The sequence below is a fragment of the Lynx rufus genome, unplaced genomic scaffold, assembly GCF_022079265.1.
Source record: "Lynx rufus isolate CCGP_SWC_20201006 ecotype Redwood Valley unplaced genomic scaffold, mLynRuf1.p SCAF_12, whole genome shotgun sequence".
NCBI classification, from domain to species: domain Eukaryota; kingdom Metazoa; phylum Chordata; class Mammalia; order Carnivora; family Felidae; genus Lynx; species Lynx rufus.
In genome coordinates, this window is record NW_025814826.1 from 19,185,046 (window position 1) to 19,206,534 (window position 21,489).

General features: G+C 37.4%; 1 protein-coding gene across 5 annotated transcripts in view; it reads left to right on the top strand.

Annotated features, from left to right (window-relative positions):
* SGK3 (serum/glucocorticoid regulated kinase family member 3) overlaps window positions 1-10,368 on the top strand; it is a 145,885-nt gene extending 135,517 nt beyond the window's left edge. For 4 of the 5 annotated variants that reach the window (XM_047073998.1, XM_047073995.1, XM_047073996.1 and 1 more), the window contains exon 17: window positions 3,330-4,611. In XM_047073998.1, coding sequence (XP_046929954.1) covers window positions 3,330-3,500 — 171 coding nt within the window. In that variant the 3' untranslated portion in view covers window positions 3,501-4,611. Of the gene's footprint in view, window positions 1-3,329; window positions 4,612-7,357; window positions 7,403-10,340 lie in introns of those variants that run through there. The other variant, XM_047073999.1, reaches the window with a different exon arrangement.
* The last annotated feature ends 11,121 nt before the right edge of the window (window positions 10,369-21,489 follow it).

Sequence of the window (21,489 nt, forward strand, 5' to 3'; positions counted from 1 at the left end):
AGCAAGGATTCAAATCTGTGCCTTATTCCAAAGTCACTATTCTTTCTATGCTTTCTTGTGCTTGAGTGTCTAATTAAGTAAATGATAATAATAAATACAGAAATAAGGGTGCACCTGGGTGGCTCAGTAGGTTGAGCATCTGACTCTGGCTCATGTCATGATCTCCCATGAGTTTGAGGCCCACATCAGACTTGCTGCTGTCAGCGCAGAGCCTGCTTCGGATCCTCTATCCCCCTCTCTCTCTGCCCCTCCCCCGCTGTTTCCCTCCCTCCCACCTACCCCCCCCAAATATTTTTTTAAATGAGCAGACACTTAGAAAATTCTTATAATGCTAAATAAAAACATGGCAATTATGGGGTGCCTGGGTGGAGTTCTTTCTTCCTCTCTCTTTGCCCCTACCCAACTTGTGCTCTCTCTCTCTCAAAATAAATAAACTTAAAAAAAAAATGGCAGTTATAATTTTTGTGACTTACGATTATAGCAGTAAAAATAACACATAAGGACTGGAAGAGAATATAATATAAACCAAGATTAATTTGGGTTTGCAGGGTCATGGGTGAACTTGTGTTTCTTTTATTTAAAGTTTTTTGGTGTTGTGAAATTCATGAAAGACTTTTTAGTAGATTAGTGCAGGATAAGGAAAATACTTTAGGAAAGTATTTAGTCTACTCAGATTTTGTTAAATGTTTGTTTCAGTGCATTGCTCATGGCTGGTAATATTTAGTAGGTGTGATATTGTACACCTATTAACAGAACATTTATAGATTGCCTCATTTCATTTAGCTTATCCAGAAGTGACTGTTTCAGAAGTAAGGACAGACTCCATTAAGGACTGTTTTGTCCCTAATTTCTAGAGTTTGCAGTAAGAACCTAGGGCCTTTAAGAATTATTTTCTTTTTATTTTTACATTGAAAGTCTTACTGACTTTAGTTATCTTCAAATAGATAGGTCATCAGGCACATTGAAGAGTTGAGTTAGGTACTCCTAAGCAATACTGGAAATGGAAACAATGTAGACTTCAGAGTTAGATACCTCAGTTGGGATTCCTGCTTTTTTATGACTAATTAAACTTTTTTAAAGCAAGATCCACAACCAAGAAGCCACAGGGGGGGAAATTGTAAATTTGGCCACATTAAATCTAGAAAGGTCTACATGAAAAAAAAAATGCAGACAACAAACTGGAGAAAATTTCTTTAACACATAAAGCATTCTTGTAAGTCAATGAGAAAAAAGACCAATTACCAATAGAAACATGAACAAAAGACACAAAATACACAGTTACAGAAGATTAAATACAGCTTTTAAATATATGAAAAGAGTTCAAACTCAGGTTACCATTTTTCACTTAACAGATTAACAAAGATCAGAAAGCTAGAGTATGATTAAGTAAACGTTCTCAATACTTGCATCCTTTTTTTTTTTAACATTGACAGCAATTCTTTGAAATAGTTCTGCTATTTTCCATATAATACAGATGAGTTAACTTAGTCACAGAAATGGTTAATAGTTTGCCCAGAGTTTAAAATTGAAGAACTAGGGGCGTCTGGGTGGCTCAGTCGGTTAAGCCTCTGACTCTTGATTTTGGCTCAGGTAGGTCATGATACTTAGCCCCTCATCCAGTTCTGTGCAGATGGCACGGAGCCTGCTTGGGATTCTCTCTCTCCCTCTCTCTCTTCCCCTTTCCCGCTTGTGCATGCACACACACACATGCTTGCTCATGCACGCTCTCTCAAAATAAACATTTTTTAAAAATAAAATAAAGTTGAAGAACTAGAACTTGAGCTCAGGCTCTTTGAAGACAAAACCTCCCTAACTCTTAACATAAGCAATACAGTATTATCCCTGTTACTACTAGCCAACCCATAACGGCATTCACAAAATACCTATAAAATCAAGTAGAAGAATATTTGCCATCATTTACTGAACACCTTCTACATGTCAGATTCTGGGAATTTTATGTATTCACACATCAGATCCTCACAAAAACCTTAACAGGTGGGTGGTACTATTTTTACTTTACAGAAGCAGAAATTAGCTCACAGAGAGGTAGTTTATATAAAAAATTATAGCTAGCAAATTTCATAGCTAGAATTCAAACCTTAGTCTTATTCCAGAGCCCATACTTCTTAGAATAACATGTAAAGATTTGACATTTTTTATATGTACCTAAATTCAGTTTCTTCCTCTTCAGTGGGGGAATTTCTCGTATTGAGGGATCTAGTATTCTGAGTTTCCCTTGTCTCTGCTCCACTGTTTGTAGACCTACCTGCCAGACTAACTATATCCTTAGCTTAGAATATCTTCTCTGGATCCTTGTCTTTTACCTCAGTTAGACTTGATGACTTGGACATGCTAAGGATTCCTGCCCCCTTGGCCCCTTAAAGCAGAGGTAACCTAGAGATTCAGGGATGAGCTCTAAGAGTGAGTCACCTGAATTTGTATCTCAACTTTTATCTGCAAATACATTGGAAGCGGAGAGTCCATTAGGTTGTATCAAATTTGTAAAGGAAGATTAAGAACCGCTGCCATCGAGCAGCTGCCATGCTTTACTTCCCAGGTTCTTGGCCACTTCAGGCCTCTAAAGCTAAGGTGTCACAGGCGAATGCTTAACGACCTCTGTAGCGCAAAGAGTGTTTAACTTGCACGGTTTTATTTACAACGCCTTCATTCTTTAAGCAAAAGGCTTTACCTACCCAGAGTTCAGAAACTGACAGGCAAGCATTTTTCTGTAAGTTCAAGTGAAAAGTGCCATCTTGAAAACCTACTTGGGCTCCTTTTCTAAACTTAGAGGTGGTGATGGGTAGAGAGAAAGGGAGTCAGTTGGAGGGCCTGAGGTTCACATTGACTTAGGTAAGGACTCTGTTAGGCTAGCCACCCTTGTCTCCCCACAGCTCCCAACAGAAAGAACTTTGTTAGGACAGATAACCTCACCTAAATAATAAACTCTGGAAAGGAAAAGCAGAAATTGCTTCGAAGAAGTGACGAAGTAGGAAGACATCTAAACTTGCCGGGAATAAATACACAAATTCGTGAAGGGGTTTTAATGAAAGACTAAATTAATGAAAACAAAAGCTAAGATGAGGGGCACCTGGGTGGCTCAGTCGGTTAAGCATCCAACTTGAGCTCAGGTCATGACCTCATGGTTTGTGAGATCCAACCCCACGTCGGGCTCTGTGCTGACAGCTCAGAGCCTGGAGCCTGCTTCGGATTCTGTGTCTCCCTCTCTCTGCCCCTTTGCCATTCACACTGTCTCTCTTTCTCTCTCTCTCTCTCAAAAATATTTTTTAAAAAAAGCTAAGAGGAATAATAATATGCTTTTGATGTTTTAGGCGGGACCAGATGATATCAGGAACTTTGATGCAGCATTTACAGAAGAAACAGTTCCGTATTCTGTGTGTGTGTCTTCTGACTATTCTATAGTGAATGCCAGTGTACTGGAGGCAGATGATGCATTTGTCGGTTTCTCTTATGCACCTCCTTCAGAAGATTTATTTTTGTGAACAGTTTGCCATCCAGAAACCATTGAGGCGAATACAAGCCTACAGATGAGACTGAAACTCCTGTTTGTGTGAATATATTCAAATCTGTTTAACTAGTGCCTCATTTTTACATGTAATGTTAAATATGAAAAATGTATTTTCTGCTGTATGCAAGAAAATAGGGCATTTCAAAGAGCTAAGTTTTGGATTAAAATTTGTATTATTGTTTATTAAGCTTATTTTTAAACAAATTTTAAAAGCTATTGTTCTCAGCATTAACCTATTTTTAAAGAAAACTTTTTGCTAATGACTGTTTTTCCCCCTCAGTTTACACTAACATCTACCCAAGACAGACTATTTTGCAACAGCCTATTTCAGTTCAGTTAACATAAATTAATGCCTTTGTAACTCTCTACTTTGACCTTTGTTCTCAGATCAGAACTATGCAATTGGTATGTGGTTAAGAAGAAATCACATCTTTCCATGAGAAGTCGTTGGTTGACATAATCAGTTCTTCGTAGGATTAAAATGTAAAAGCATAGTTAACACATGGGCTGTGAGTTAACACTTGGAGTAAGTGTTCATTCTGCAGATCAAATTAAGAAATAACAAGGAGATCCTTTACTTTTGAAATACCAATTCAAATTTGCGAATTTTTTTTTTCTGTAAGAAAAGTAAAAGCTTAATAGTTAGAAGGTTTAAATATTCCCAAAGATCTGAAGGGTAATAAAATACTACTGGATTTTTTTTTAGGTGGTGCCAAAAATGAATGTCTCTGTGTCATGTATTTATATTACAAATACATTCTATTTATGTTCTTTCTGGTCTTTTGATGTTATTGTTAAGTAGGCCTAAATCTCAGTATTTGCTTTTGCAGACAGCTGTGTAAAACTGTTTTTCTAATTAGTTAATAAGTGAAAAATATTGAGCTTTCTGGAGTTTTTACCTAATTGGGAATTAAAAAATAGAATAGCAAATTCTAGGTCAGTGTAAATATATATTTTGCTACAATGTAACAAGTTAAAAATAATTCCAGCAGATGCAATGACAGTATCTTACTTGTCTTACGAAAAGTACAGGAAACTGACCTTAAAATCATACTAAAAACCAACTAACTGTGGACTTGTCACTATGAAGAGAATACAGAAAAACTAAAAAGAGTGCTTGTCTTGGAATTCTGCTTCTTAGAGTAGAGATTCTTCAAGTCATGTAGGAAACATTGTGAAAGTTTCGAGACCAACTTTAAAAGCTTAAGGAACAAGCATTCTTTCCATGTATTTCCTCTTGAGAAAAAAATCACAGAAGCATTTCACACCATTACCCTTAGGCTTAAAAATGTTCATCAAAATGGAGTGGGGGAGTGTGCTTTTGTTAGATTAATAATATTTGCATCCAATACACTGAATCTTACTTTAGAGGTAAGACTTTAATAGGGACACTGTAAATATTTGGTTTATTTGGCACTACTGTAAGTTCTGCTTTTACACAAAGCTCTTTGCTTATTATAAAGCAAAATAAAAACTAATCTCCTGTATGATTTATTTTTTACTCAGCCACTCCTTAATTAAACTGCCAAAAATTAAAGTGCAATATTGTATATTTTTAAGAACAAATTTAAAATATTATGCTGATGTTTATTGGATCACAAGAAATACAACTCTTACAGTAAAATAAAACTAGCAAAAAGATTAATAATCCTCTGGGGCGCCTGGGTGGCGCAGTCGGTTAAGCGTCCGACTTCAGCCAGGTCACGATCTCGCGGTCCGTGAGTTTGAGCCCCGCGTCAGGCTCTGGGCTGATGGCTCAGAGCCTGGAGGCTGTTTCCGATTCTGTGTCTCCCTCTCTCTCTGCCCCTCCCCCGTTCATGCTCTGTCTCTCTCCCAAAAATAAATAAACGTTGAAAAAAAAAATTAAAAAAAAAAAAAAGATTAATAATCCTCTAATTCCTGTCATTATTTTAAATTAAATTGGTGATGGTTTATAAAAGTCATTACAAAAATGATTTGTATATGTGAGGGATAAAAGTATAAAACTTAAATATTTGGACACACATAAAAATTAGATTATATGGATTATCATAGGCTGACATATTTAATATTCAGGGAACAAAACCTCTTCCAAGTTTCAAGTTTATTTTTTCTTTCATAGCATGCTAAGTCTTTTAGAAAAGAAGTGTGTGCCCTTTGAATAGTTGAACCATTTCATGGCTATTACCAAAATAAACTCAGAGGTCTAAATGAAGACTGCCTAACATTCTTCATGTTATCCATACCTCTTATTTTATTGCATATGGTACAGTGTAGAGTTTCCCAGCCATTGTTACATTATAGCACACACTGAAAATTACAAATTTTTGGCATACCTGAGGAGAGGTGCTAAATGATGCAGGTACTGGCAAGCAGGTTCTCTGTTCAAGATTTTTAAATTCCAAAATAATTTCTGAACTTAAGATATTTACAGAGAGAGCCAACAAACACTGTTTGGATTTAATTTTAGCAATGGTGAACATTTAAAAGGTGGTTTAAATATTTGAAAGATTTATTGTAAAATTTTATCACTATAAAAACCATTACCAGTGTCTTTTAGCATACTTGTTAACTAGTAATTATCCATAGGCATAATATTACAAAACTTTACATATTTTATGAATCATTCTTTTGTACATCATACACTATGTGAAAAACAGGAGTGAGAATTACAGGAACGTTTTTGGTGATGTTTGACTTTTTTCAATAAAGTGTTTCGAAATTAATAACTTAATTCCTCATTTATGTAGTTTGGAAATTAGGTCTGTTTTAAAAATGGGATTTCCTGCCACTTACCTTTAAAGTCAGTGTTTACAATTCTTTGGATTTTTATAGGTTATTCCATATCCCAAGGTCATTGTTCATTTATGTAGAACCCTAGAAATATGTAGACGAGTTTTAGGTGGCTTGAGTACGTTGAAATAATATGCCAACTTCTGTGTATAAATGAAATTGACTTGGGACAGGGAGTTGTGTTACATGGCTTTGTTCAGATGCCCAAAAGGATTCACTGCTGTAAAATGATTGGGCTTCTTCTCTGCCATTTTTGTTCTCCTTTACTCACCTACAATTAAGAGAAATTGCTCTTGGGGCACCTGAGTAGCTCAGTTGATGGAGCATCCGACTCTTGATTTCAGCTCAGGTCATGATCCCCAGGGTCGTGGGATCGAGCCCCACATTGGGCTCCACACTGGGTGTGTGTAGCCTACTTAAGATTCTCTCTCTCTCTAAAAATAAAAAGAATTAATTTTGTTGTTGTTGTTTAAAGAAATTGCCTTCTAACTTCCCTGAAATCATTCCAATTGGGAATTTTTGTATCTTTAGCATTTTTGGTGTCTTGGGAATATTGCATAATCATTCATTTGTAATCCTTTAAACATAGTCCTTAATAGTTAAAAGGACCACTATGCAAAAATATTTAATTTTGCTATTCTCTTACATCATGCCCATTTTTATAGAGGTAATTGAGAAAGAAATACAGCTGTCTCAAAATGTACCTTTTAAATAATTTACCCAAACTCAAGAGAGTATAGTTTAAAAGCATATTACACAAAAAAAGCCTATGAGAAGTATAAATTCAGAGTGATATTTATAGCAGTGAAGTAGCTAATCAAAGGATCCTACAAACAAAAGGTTAATTTTACATATACTGAAAATGATGAATCACTATATGAATCTTTGTAACATAAAACAAAAATTGCATCACTTTACATAACCTTCTTACTGGAAGAACCAGACACATTTGGTGATTTTACAAATCTTGTGCTCAAAATGTAACATGGAAGTTTTTACTATAAATTCTCTTTTGCAGTAATATATCTCACAGATTTATTTTCTTCTAACATTTTTCAGCATTTTCATGTTATTAGGAAGCAGAGATTTGCACTTCAAGTTTAGGTAAGTTTCTGTGGGAAATTCCACAATGAGTTGTCAATATTTAAGTGTTACTGTGTTAACTTATGGAATCCAGTAGGCGGTAAAACAGACTTACCCAAATAGTCTAATTTGATCTCAGTGTGTTAGACGTTTTCAGTTCTTTCCAGATAGTAGTTAATATAGCCTTGCTTTGTTGAATTTTTCTCTTATATGTCAATGATAGTAATAATAGAAAAATTAGAACCTACTTTGCTAATGATACAGTGATGTTGAACATTAACACTTACTTTAGATAGCCCTAGCTATATGCCTCAGTTGGGTGTCAAAAGCAGAGTTTTGTGTTTGTCAAAACTCATACGACTTGAATACTTAAGAGTTGTGTGTTTTGCTTCATATAAATTATACCTCAGTGAAAAATATTCAAAATAAAAACAGTTATATATGATAAAAAAGTAAAATATAAGTAATCCAAAATGCTACCATCTTTGAATGCACAACAGGGACTTCCAGTTTCCCCTGTAAAGTGCTTAGAAGCTGCCAAGTAAAAAACTGAACAGACTGAATCATCAACTCTTCTTGGATACAGAAGAAGAGAGAGGACACAGGGCAAACTGCTACCCCTAACACTGGGGAGATGGGTGAATATAGAGAGTTGGAACTTACTGGAGCAGAGACTCAAACACTGCGGGAGCCAGTGCAAGAGTAAGAAAACCTGAACTAGATTTAACAAATTGCTGGAGGCTAAGTGTAGACCACTGAGAGTTCAAAAGTCCAGGGGGACCCAGTCTTAGGGATCCCTACAATTTTGTGAAATTGACCACCTAGCTTCTCACAAGAAATATCGGGGAAAAATTCTCTTGTGCTTCCAGCAGGAGGAGAAAAGGGGCAATTTTCTCTCTTTTTTAAAGAATGCAAGCAAAGGAGGGCAAAGTGAGAGGGACAGAGGATCTGAAGCAGGCTCTGTGCTGACAGCAGTGAGCCCAATGTGGGGCTTGAACTCACGAACTGTGAGATGAAAACCTGAGCTGAAGTTGGACGCCCAACCGACTGAGCAACCCAGGTGCCCCAGGGACAATTTTCAAATATGCCAGGATATTCTGGTCTTCTCCTAACTTTAGGAAAAACTAGTTAATCAGAATGTCACCTGCAGGGGTTTTCTCAGAGTCTAACAGAGGCTAATGTACAAGAAGGAAAGTACCAAACTTATAGTCAGTTCAACTCTTATGTGTAGGAGAAGGGACCCAAGTTCAGTCCACTCCACCCACCCTGTCCCACCTAATGAGGGAGAAAAAATCTAAGAAAGACACTTAAGTTTGTCCAGAGGCATGGGTTTACTAAAATAAGGACCTATCAAAAGGAGTATAGAACACTTCCCCTTCCACTATACCACATTGCCACATTTTAAAAGACCTATTTGTAGCACTTCCTTTTACCCACTACATCATATCTGGCTACCAAGAAAAATTAGAAGGCATACTAAAAGGCAAAAAGCAAAACAAAACAAAACAAAAAACCCCACACATTACAATTTGAACAGATACAGCATCAGAAACAGACATGGCAGGATGTTGGAATTATCAGACCATGAGTTTTAAAAAATTATGTTTAATATGTTTAGGGCCCAAATGGATAAAGCAAGAATAGATGGGTTATGTAAGCAAAGAGAAGGAAATCATAAGACTAAAGAGAAATGCTGGAGATTTAAACAACAAAAACTAACAAATGAGAAATACCTTTCATGAGCTTATTAGTATACTGGACATGGCTGAGGAAAGAATCTCTGAGCTTGAGGTTATTTCAGTAAAAATCTCGAAAGCTGAGAAGCAAAGAGAACAAAGACTGAGGAAAACAGAACCATATCTAGGGACAGTGGGACAACTACAAAAGGTTTGTAATGTACATGTATAGAAATACCAGAGGGACAAGAGAGAAAGAAAGAAAAAATATTTGAAGTTATGACAGAATTTTCCCAAATTAATATCAGACACCAAACCATGGATTGAAGAAGCTCAGGATTACCAAGTAAGATAAATACCAAAAAATTATACTGAGGCATGTCATTTTCAAACTTCAGAAAATCAAAGATAATGAAAACAACCTGAAAGAAACTGAAGGAAAAACATTATAGAGGAACAAAGATAAGAATTACACCTGACTTGCGCCTAGGTGGCTCAGTTAAGTGTCCAACTCTTGATTTCAGCTCAGGTCATGATCTCACAATTTGTAGGATCAAGCCCAAAGTCAGTCTGTGCATTGACAGTGCAGAGCCTGCTTGTGATTCTCTCTCCCTCTCTCTCTGACCTTCACCCCTCCCCCTCTCACAAAATAAATAAACATTTAAGGGAAAAAAAGAATTACACCTGATTTGTCGTCAGAAATCCTGCAAGCAAGAAGAATGGAGTGAAAGTGCTGAGAGAGGGGCACCTGCCAGGCTCAGTCAGTGGAGCATGCAACTTTTGATCTGTGGGCTGTGAGTTTGAGCCCCACATTGGGTGTAGATATTACTTAAAAGTAAAATCTTTTGGGGGCACCTGGGTGTGTCAGTCGTTTAAGTGTCCAACTCTTGATTTCAGCTCAGGTCATGATCTCACAGTTCATGGGATCAAGCTCCGCATTGGACTCTGTGCTAGCAGCACGAAACCTGCTTCAGATCCTCTGTCTCCCTCTCTCTCTCTCTCTCTGCCCCTCCCCTGCTCATTCTCTGTCAAAAATAAACAAACTTTAAAAAATAAAAAAATTTTAAAAGATGGGCGTGCCTGGGTGGCTCAGTCAGTTGAGCATCCAACTTCAGCTCAGGTCATGATCTCGTGGTTCATGAGTTTGAGCCCCACACTAGGCTCACTGCTGTCAGAGCCTGCTTTGGATTCTCTGTCTCCCCTTCTTTCTTTGCCCCTCCCCCGCTTGCTCGCTCTCGCTCTCTCTCTCTCTCTCTCTCTCTCTCAAAAATAAACGTTTCTAGGAGGAGCCAAGATGGTGGAACAGCGTGGAAGTTTTTTGTGTGTCTCGTGTCCATGAATTACAGCCAGACCAACACTAAACCATCCTGCACACCTAGAAAACTGATCTGAGGATTAACACAACAATCTGCACAACCTGAAGCACAGAATTCAGCAGGTATGCGGTGTGGAGAGGTGAACTTGGGGAGAGAGAACCTGTGGAGGGCAGGGAGCCGCTTTTGCCTGAGGAGAGAGGATGGAGATGGGGGTGGGGGTAGAATATGGGAAAAGCACACCTCCCCAAAAGCAGCTGGAGAGAAAGTGGAAAATTGAAAATAGCCACAGGGACTGAAAAAGGGAGAAACAAAAAGGGAGAGGGTTTAAATTCCATTAAGACTATAAACGGGGAGCACAGAGAGTCTGCAACTCCAGAGCTCAATACCTGATGATGGTCTGGTGGGAAGGGCGAATCCCCAGGAGTAGAGTGGGGACAGTGAGGTTCTCAGGCCACACAGGGAGAAGCAGTTCCACTGCTGGAAAGACATTTGGTAGAGGCTGTGAGGCCACCTGGGCCCAGCAGACCCCAGAGAAAAGCCACATTTGCTGGTGCTGGAACAAGGTCGTTGGGGGTGAAGGCTGGTGCCAGATGTGTGTTGTGATTCTCCATAATCCCTGAGGCACTGCTGCTACACTGTCTCGTGAACTTTTTCTAGGGCAGGCTGGTACCTGGCCACAGTTTCTGGGCATCGGCAGCAGCACGGTCCCACAAGCATTCCTGGGTGCGAATGACACCCAGCCATTGCTCTGTGAGACCCTCCGCAGAGGACTGGAGTGGATCAAAGCCGCAGTCCCTCAGGAGTGGGGGGGGGGGGCTGGGAAGGCAGCCACATCTGAGACAAAACTCAGGAGGGAGGTGCTGCCTGGGGCTTGGTCACTGACAGTGTGGAAGCGGGGAGTGGACAGAAGCCAAAAATGAAGGACAGGTGCGTGATTGTTGATGGGGAGAACAGAGTTCTGAAACTAGAGACTGGGTAGCTGGGTGATAACATTTTCACTGCTCCTGCTCATGCACATATGCACCTACAAGCGCCACAACAATCCACCCCAGGAGGCTAGCAGAGCCATCTAGTGGAGAACAGAGCCATTACACTAAGCCCCACCCAACTGGGCCAACCTTGCTCTTCAAGAACACAAGTCTCACTACCTGTTTAGTTTATGGGCTATAAAGTACTTCATAGTTTGACTCCTAGGGGAAAATGAAGTAATTTCAGTCGTATTTCAGTCTGTTAGCTGGTCCAACTATTCAATTTTCTTTTTTTTTTTCAATTTTTATTAAAAATATTTTTCTTTAATTTTTTTCTACTATGTTTTTTCTACTGTATATTTTTCTACAATATTTTGTGTAAATTTTTTCAAATTCTATTTTACTTCCATCATTTAATTTTAGTCTACTTCAGTGTATTCATTTTTTCAAGTTTTCAAATGATTTCCTTTTTTTTTTTTTCTTTTTCCCCTTTTTTTCTCTAATCTATCAAGCCACTTTCAACACCCAGACCAAAACACACCTAGGAACTAGCACCATTTATTTTATTTATTTTGTGTGCGTGTGTTTTTTATTTTTTAATTTTAATATTTTTAACTTTTAATATTTTTAAATTGTAATTTTTCTACCTCATTAATTCCTTTTCTCCCTTCAAAATGATGAAACGAAGGAATTCACCCCAAAAGAAATAGCAGGAAGAAACGACAGCCAGGTACTTAACCAACACAGATACAAGCAAGATGTCTGAACCAGAATTTAGAATCATGATAATAAGAATACTAGCTGGAGTCAAAATTAGATTAGACTCCTTTCTGTGGAGATGAAAGAAGTAAAAGGTAGTCAGGATAAAATAAAAAGTGCTATAACTGAGCTGCAATCTTGAATGGATGCCGTGGCAGCAAGGATGGATGAGGCAGAACAGAGAAACAGTGATATAGAAGACAAACTTATGGAGAATAATGAAGTGGAAAAAAAGAGGGAGATTAAGGCAAAAGAGCACGATTTAAGAATTAGAGAAATAAGTGACTCATTAAAAAGGAACAACCTCAGAATCATAGGGGTCCCAGAAGAGGAAGAGAGAGAAATAGGGGTAGAAAGGATATGTAAGCAAATCATAGTGGAAAACTTTCCTAACCTGGGGAAAGACACAGACATCAAAATCCAGGAAGCACAGAGGATCCTCATTAGATTCAACAAAAACCGACCATCAACAAAGTGTATCATAGTCAAATTCACAAAAAGGCAGGGAGAGAATCATGAAAGCAGCAAGGGGAAAAAAGTTGTTAACCTACAAGGGAAGAGAGATCAGGTTTGCAGCAGACCTATCCACAGAAACTTGGCAGGCCAGAAAGGAGTGGCAGGATATATTCAATGTGCTGAATCAGGAAAATATGCAGCCAAGAATTCTTTATACAGCAAGGCTGTCATTCAAAATAGAAGGAGAGATACAAAGTATCCCAGACAAAAATTAAAGGAGTTTGTGACCACTAAACCAGCCCTGCAAGAAATTTTAAGGGGGACTCTCTGAGAGGTGAAAAGATGAAAAAATAAATAAATAAATACCAAAAGTAACAAAGACTTAAAAAGGACCAGAGAACACCACCAGAAACTCCCAACTCTACAAGCAACATATTTGCAATAAATTCATATCTTTCAATACTCACTCTAAACATCAATGGACTCAATGCTCCAATCAAAAGACATAGGGTAACAGAATGGATAAGAAAACAAGATCCATCTATGTGCTGTTTACAAGAGACCCACTTTAGACTAAAGACACCTTCAGATTGAAAGTAAGGGGATGGAGAACCATCTATCATACTAATGGTCAACAAAAGAAAACCGGAGTAGCCGTATTTATATCAGACAATCTAGACTTTAAAATAAAGACTGTATCAACAGATGCAGAAGGGCATTATATCATAATCAAGGGGTTTATCCACCAAGAAGACCTAACAATTGTAAACATTTATGTGCCAAAAGTGGAAGTACCCAAATATATAAATCAATTAATCACAAATATAAAGAAATTCATCGGTAGTAATACCATAATAGTAGGAGACTTCAACACACCACTCACAGCAATGGACAGATCATCTAATCAAAAAATCAACAAGGAAACAATGGCTTTGAATGACACACTGGGCCAGATGGACTTAACAGATATATTCAGAACATTTCATCCTAAAGCAGCAGAATATACATTCTTCTCCAGTGAACATGGAACGTTCTCCAGAATAGACCACATACTGGGACACAAATCAGCCATCAGCAAGTACAAAAAGATCGAGATCATACAGTGCATATTTTCAGACCACAACACTATGAAACTAGAAATCAACCACAAGAAAAAATTTGGAAAGGCAGCAAATACTTGGAGACTAAAGAACATCCTACTAAAGAATAAATGGGCTAACCAAGAAGTTAAAGAGGAAATTAAAAAGTATATGGAAGCCAATGAAAATGATAACACCACAACGCAAAACCTCTGGGACGCAGCAAAGGTAGTCACAAGAGGAAAGTATATAGCAATCCAGGCCTTCCTAAAGAAAGAAGAAAGATATCAGATATACATCCTAACCTTACACCTTAAAGAGCAGAAAAAAGAGCAGCAAATAAAACCCCAAACTAGCAGAAGACAGGAAAAAATAAAGATGAGAGCAGAAATTAATGCTATCGAAACAGATCAATGAAACCAGAAGCTGGTTCTTTGAAATAATTAACAAAATTGGTAAAACACTAGCCAGTTGATGAAAAAAAAAGGAAAGGACCCAAATACATAAAATCAAGAGTGAAAGAGGAGAGATCACAACCAACAGAAGAAATAAAAACAATAAGACAATATTATGAACAATTATATGCCAATAAAATGGGCAATCTGGAAGAAATGGACAAATTCCTAGAGACATATACACTACCAAAATTGAAACAGGCAGATAGATTTGAATGGACCCATAACCAGTAAAGAAATCGAATTAGTAACCAAAAATCTGCCAAAAAACAAGAGTCCAGGGCCAGATGGCTTTCCAGGGGAATTCTACCAAACATTTAAGGAAGAGTTAACACCTATTCTCTTGAAGCTGTTCTAAAAAAGAGAAATGGAAGGAAAAGTTCCAGACTCTTTCTATGAAGCCAGCATTACCTTGATTCAAAAACCAGACAGAGACCCCACTAAAAAGGAGAATTATAGACCAATTTCCCTGATGAACATGGATGCAAAAATCCTCAACAAGATATTAGCCAACCAGATCCAACAATACATTATAAAAATTATTCACCACGACCAAGTGGGATTTATACCTGGGATGCAGGGCTGGCTCAATATCTGCAAAACAATTAATGTGATTCATCACATCAATAAAAGAAAGGACAAGAACCATATAATCCTCTCAATAAATGCAGAGAAAGCATTTGACAAAATACAGCATCCTTTCTTGATAAAAACCCTCAAGAAAGTAGGGATAGAAGGAGCATACCTTGAGATCATAAAAGCCATATATGAACGACCCAACAACGCTAATATCATCCTCAATGGGGAAAAACTGACAGCTCTCCCCCTAAGGTCAGGAACAAGACAGGGATGTCCACTCTCGCCACTGCTACTCAACAGTATTGGAAGTCTTAGCCCCTGCAATCAGACAACACAAAGAAATAAAAGTCATCCAAATCGGCCAGGAAGAGGTCAAACTTTCACTCTTCACAGATGACATGATATTCTATATGGAAAACCCAAAAGATTCCACCAAAAAACTGCTAGAACTGATTCATGAATTCAGCAAAGTTGCAGGATATAAAGTCAATGCACGGAAATCTGTTGCATTCTTATTCACCAACAATGAAGCAACAGAAAGAGAAATCAAGGAATCGATCTCATTTACAATTCCACATAAAATACCTAGGAACAAATCTAACCAAAGAGGTGAAAAATCTATACATTGAAAACTATAGAAAGCTTATGAAAGAAATTGAGGAAGACACAAAAAAATGGAAAAAGATTCCATGCTCCTGGATAGGAAGAACAAATATTGTTAAAATGTCGATACTACCCAAGGCAATCTACATATTCAATGCAATCCCTATCAAAATAACAGCAGCCTTCTTCACAGAGCTAGAACAAATAATCCTAAAATTTGTATGGAATCAGAAAAGACCCCGAATAGCCAAAGCAATCTTGAAAAAGAAAACCAAAGCAGGAGGCATCACAATCCTGGACTTCAAGCTGTATTACAAAGCTGTAATCATTAAGACAGTATGGTATTGGCACAAGAACAGACACTCAGATCAATGGAACAGAGTAGAGAACTCAGAAATGGACCCACAAACGTGTGGCCAACTAATCTTTGACAAAGCAGGAAAGAATGGCCAATAGAATAAACACAGTCTCTTCAGCAAGTGGTGCTGGGAAAAGTGGACAGCGACATGCAGAAAAATGAACCTGGACCACTTTCTTACACCATACACACAAAAAAACCCTCAAAATGGATGAAAGACATAAATGTAAGATAAGACAGGAAGCCATCAAAATCCTTGAGGAGAAAGCAGGCAAAAACCTCTTTGATCTTGGCCACAGCAACTTCTTACTCAACACGTCTCCAGAGGCAAGGGAAACAAGAGAAAAAATGAACTATTGGGACCTCATCAAAATAAAAAGCTTCTGCACAGCAAAGGAAACAATCAGCAAAACTAAAAGGCAACCGACAGAATGGGAGAAGATATTTGCTAGCGACATATCAGGTAAAGGGTTAGTATCCAAAATCTATAAAGAACTTCTCAAACTCAACACCCAAAAAACAAATAATCCAGTGAAGAAATGGGCAAAAGACATAGACACTTCTCCAAAGAAGACATCCAGATGGCCAGCTGACACATGAAAAAGTGCTCAACATCACTCAAATACAAATCAAACCACAATGAGATACCACCTGACACCTGTCAGAATGGCTAACATTAACAACTCAGGCAACAACAGATGTAGGCGAGGATGTGGAGAAAGAGGATTTCTTTTGTATTGGTGATAGGAATGCAAACTGGTGCAGCCCCTCTGGAAAACAGTATGGAGGTTCCTCAGGAAATTAAAACTAGAACTACCCTATGACCCAGCAATTGCAGTACTAGGTATTTAGTCAAGGGATACAGATGTGCTGTTTCAAAGGGACATTTGCACCCCAATGTTTATAGCAGTGCTATCAACAATAGCCAAAGTATGGAAAGAGCTCAAATGTCCATTGATGGATGAACGGATAAAGAAGATGTGGTATATATATATACAAAGGAGTATTACTCGGCAATCAAAAAGAATGAAATCTTGCCATTTGCAACTACATGGAGGGAACTGGAGGGTATCGTGCTAAGTGAAATTAGTCAGAGAAAGATAAAAATCATATGACTTCACTCATAGGAGGACTTTGAGAGACAAAACAGATGAACACAAGGGAAGGGAAGCAAAAATAATATAAAAACAGGAAGGGGAATAAAACATAAGAGACTCTTAAATATGTAGAACAAACAGAGGGTTATGGAGGGGTTGTGGGAAGGGGGATGGGCTAAATGGATAAGGGGCATTAAGGAATCTTCTCCTGAAATCATTGTTGAACTATATGCTACCTAATTTGGATGTAAATTTAAAAAGATATACTTATAAAATTAAAAAAAAAACACAGAAGAGACAGAGAATAAACATCTGGGTTTTGATTGAAAAAAAACATTTAAAAAATTTTTTTAAAAGTTAAAAAAAGTGCTGAGAAAAAAAAAAAGAAACAACCCTACCAGCCTAGAATTCTGTACCCTATCAAATTATCCTTCAAAAGTGAAGTAGAAATGAAGACTTTCTTAGACAAAAATTGAGGTAATTTTTTTCCCATAGACCTGCTTTGCAAGTAATTTTTTGAAAGAAGTTCTTTAGAGCAAAAGAGAGTAACATAGGTTAGAAATTCAGATTTACATAAAGAAAGTAATAGCATTGGGGCACCTGGCTGACTCAACCAGTTGAGCATCTGATTCCAGTTCAGGTCATGATCTCATGGTTCTTGAGTTTAAGCCCCACACTGGGATCACTGCTGTCAGCAGGAAGAGCCTGCTTCCGGTCCTCTGTCCCTCGCTCTGTGCCCCTCCCCACTTGCACCCTCTCAAAGATAAATAAAACATTAAAAAAAAAAAAAAGGAATAGCTTCACAGAAAGAATAAAAGAAGGTGAAATAAAACTTTTATTTTTATTCTTTTTTTGTTTTAATGTTTATTTTTGAGAGAGAGAGAGTGACACAAAGCACAAGCAGGGGAGTGGCAGAGAAAGAGAGGGAGACACAGAATCCAAAGCAGGCTCCAGGCTTCAAGCTGTCAGCACATAGCCCCACTCAGACCCCAACCCATGCACTGTGAGATCATGACTGAGTGAAATCAGAAGCTCAACCAAGTGAACTACCCAGGTGCCTTATTCTTATTCTTAATTGATCTAACAGATAACAGTTTGTTCAAAATAATAGCAACAATGTATTTGATAATATGCATATGTATATATTATATACATATGCTTATTTATGCCTTAAGATAAGTAAAATGAATGACGTCAATGATACAAGAGACAGAAGGGAAGAAGTCAGATTATTTTGTTATTATAAGATATACTGAGGTACTTCACTGTACTGTGAAGCAGTACAGTGTTATTTAAACATGAATTTGGATTAGTCGTAAATGAGTATTGCAAACTCTAGGGCAATCACTATAAAAAGAGGGGAAAAAAGAAATATAGCTGGTATGCTAAAAAAATGGAATCAGTTAAAATCACAAAAGGCAGAAAAAGAATAGAAAACAAAAATAAGAACAAGGAAAAGGCAACAAATAGAAAATAGTAACAAATATGGTTAAGTATTAATCCAATATATCAATAATCACTTTAAACATAAATGGCCTAAATGGCCTAAACATAAATGGCCTAAATGCACAGATTGTCAGAGTAGATTAAAAAAAACAAACTAGATTCAACTATATGTTGTCTATAAGGAGTTTACTTTAAATATAAAGACACATACAACAAATTAAAAGTAAATGGATGGAGAAAACTACACCATGCTAACACTAACCAAAAGAAAGCAGGAGTAACTATATATTAACTTCAGACACAGCAGATTTCAAAGTAAAGAAATTTATCAGGGATAAAGAAGGGAATTACATAATGATAAAGGAGTCAATTCTCCAGTATGACATAACAGTCTTTAATGTAAATGTTCCTAACAAAAGAGTGTCACATTACATTAGGCAAAAACTGATAGAACTGCAAGGAGAGACAGATGAATCCACTATCATAGTTGGAGACTTCAACACCCCTTTCTCAGAAATGGACAGATCCAGCAGGCAGGAAATCAGTGAGAACATAGTTGAACTCAAAAACACCATCAATCCACTGGATGCAATTGACATCTATAGACTATTTCATCCAACAACAGTAAATACATTCTTCTCCGGCTCACATGAAGCATTCGTCCATATAGACCAAATTCCGGGCCATAAAACACACCTTGTCAAATTTATAAGTATAGAAATCATACAATGTCTGCTCTAAAATCACAAGTAAACTAAAAATTAATAACATAACCAAAATAGATGGAGATTAAACAACACACTTATAAATAACACGTGAATCAAAGAAGAAATTTCAAGAGAAACTTTAAAATATTTATGTGGATCCTGAGAAACTTAACAGGAACCCATGGGGGAGGGGAAGGAAAAAAAAAAAAAAAGAGGTTAGAGTGGGAGAGAGCCAAAGCATAAGAGACTGTTAAAAACTGAGAACAAACTGAGGGTTGATGGGGGGTGGGAGGAAGGGGAGGGTGGGTGATGGGTATTGAGGAGGGCACCTTTTGGGATGAGCACTGGGTGTTGTATGGAAACCAATATGTCAATAAATTTCATATATATAAAAAAAAATAAAATAAAACTCAAAAAAAATATTTTGAACTAAATGAAAATGAAAACACAACTTACTGAAATGTGTGGGATATAATGAAGACAGTGCTGAAAGGAAAATTTATAGCATTGGATACATATATTAGAAAAGAAGAAAGATCCAAAATCAATAATCTAAGTTTCTACCTGAGGAAACAATGGAAAGAAGCACGTAAGCAGAAGAAAAGAAATAATAAAAATGACAGCAGAAATCAATGAAATTGAATACAGGAAATCAACAGAGAAAATCAATAAAACCAGAAGCTGATTCTGTGAAAAAACCAATAAAGTTGATAAGCCTCTAGTCAGGCTAACTAAGAAAAGGAAAGAGGGATGCCTGGGTAGCTCAATCAGTTGAGTGTCCCTTGATTTCTGCTTAGGTTGTGATCCAGTGTCATGGAATTGAGCCCCATATTAGGCTCAGTGCTCAGCACAGAGCCTGCTTGGGATTCTCAGTCTCTCTCTCCCTGTGCCCCTCATCCCCACTCACATGTTCTCTCTCTCTAAAAAAAAAAATAAATAAATAATTTGTGATGTTCAGTTATATTCCATAATAATAAAGTGTAAGTATTCATAGCAATGTAACAATGAGAAGCAATGAAATTTTGGGGCACCTGGGTGAATCAGTCGGTTGAGTGTCCTACTTTGGCTTGGTCATGATTTCTGGGTCTGTGAGTTTGAGCCCCGTGTCAGGCTCTGTGCTGACAGCTCAGAACCTAGAGCCTGCTTGGGATTCTGTGTCTCCCTCTCTCTCTGACCCTCCCCCCACTCATATTCTGTCTCTCTTTCTCAAAAACGAATAAACGTTAAAAAAATCAAAAAGAAGCAATGAAATTTTGACTTTCGATATCATCATTTTCAGAGAGTTTGCAACGTGCAGTAATGCACTGAATACTTAAGACTTTAAATGCTATTCTTATGTTTAATATATTTTAAATATTGTGTTAAATATGTAAAAACCTATTAGGTTTTCCTGGACTTGGTTGATATAAAACTCCATTATTACTTTGTTATGGAAATGAATTGTTTTGGTTAACTGATTAACCAAGACCTTAATATATATATGAGTACCTTTTTGTGAATTGATTCTATCTTAAAATATAAGGCCATCACCAGAACTTTCCATCTAAAATAGTATCCATAACCACAGAATTGTTGTACAAAAGTTTTAACATCCTTTTGCTGTTACAAGTTGATTTAGGCTCCAGCAAAGCATTTTTATCACCTCAACACTAACAAAGATTATATTCCCCCAGAAAAACAAACTCTGAGGTGTTTTGTCAACCCTAGTAAATATTGAAAAGAATGGCTTCAATTACTTTTATTCCACCACCTGGGTCCTCTTCAAACCATGGAATACATGAGGACAGGTAACTGTACCAAGTAATGTTACAGGATTTTATTCCTCAATACCCAGGATTCGTTGTCTCGCCGATTCAAAGAATGAAGAGGTGGACACAAAATGAGAAGCAGGCAAAAGTTTATTCGAGTATAAGATTAGAAAGTAAGAATAGTAGGAAAGCTCTCTTTACAGAGAGGGGATATTCAAAAATGAATGCCCAAGGACTATAGGCAAGGGTCGTTGTTTTATAAGGTTGTGGTCAGCCCTCCTGTTCCTCTTCCCTTCCCCCTTGTTCCTTGTTGCTTTCTACCCTTATTGGCTGTATAACTCTAGGTGCTGGGTTGTCCATTTCTGATTGGCTCGTTTCCATTGTATGAGGGGTGGTCTATGGCCAAACTGTTCCTTGTGGGTCATAGGTTTTATGGTCTACTTATTTTTAGTCCTGTCTTTTGTCAAATTCCTGAGGGAACCTGAGGAGGAGTAGGTGGTGTCTGTTACATTCTTAAGATGAACCTTCTTGCCTGGGGGAGGAGGAGTGGTTTTGCTGTGGTCAAACACTCCCAGCATTGTTCCAAAACATGTCTTTCCCCACCCAGAGACCTCAGGTCCTAATCCTTTCTCTTTCTGCCTATTTTATCCTTTTATATTTTATATTTGTTTCCTATCATAGTAATGCTAATGGGGAAGGAGTCAGCACAAGTTTTAAGTTTGTTTTGGTAACAGCTTTATTGAGATTTAGTTCCAATACCATACAATTCACCAATTTAAAGTGTACAATTCACTGGCTTTTAGGTTTTTGAGTCATGCAACTAACACTACAATCAATTTTAGAACATTGTCATCACCTCAA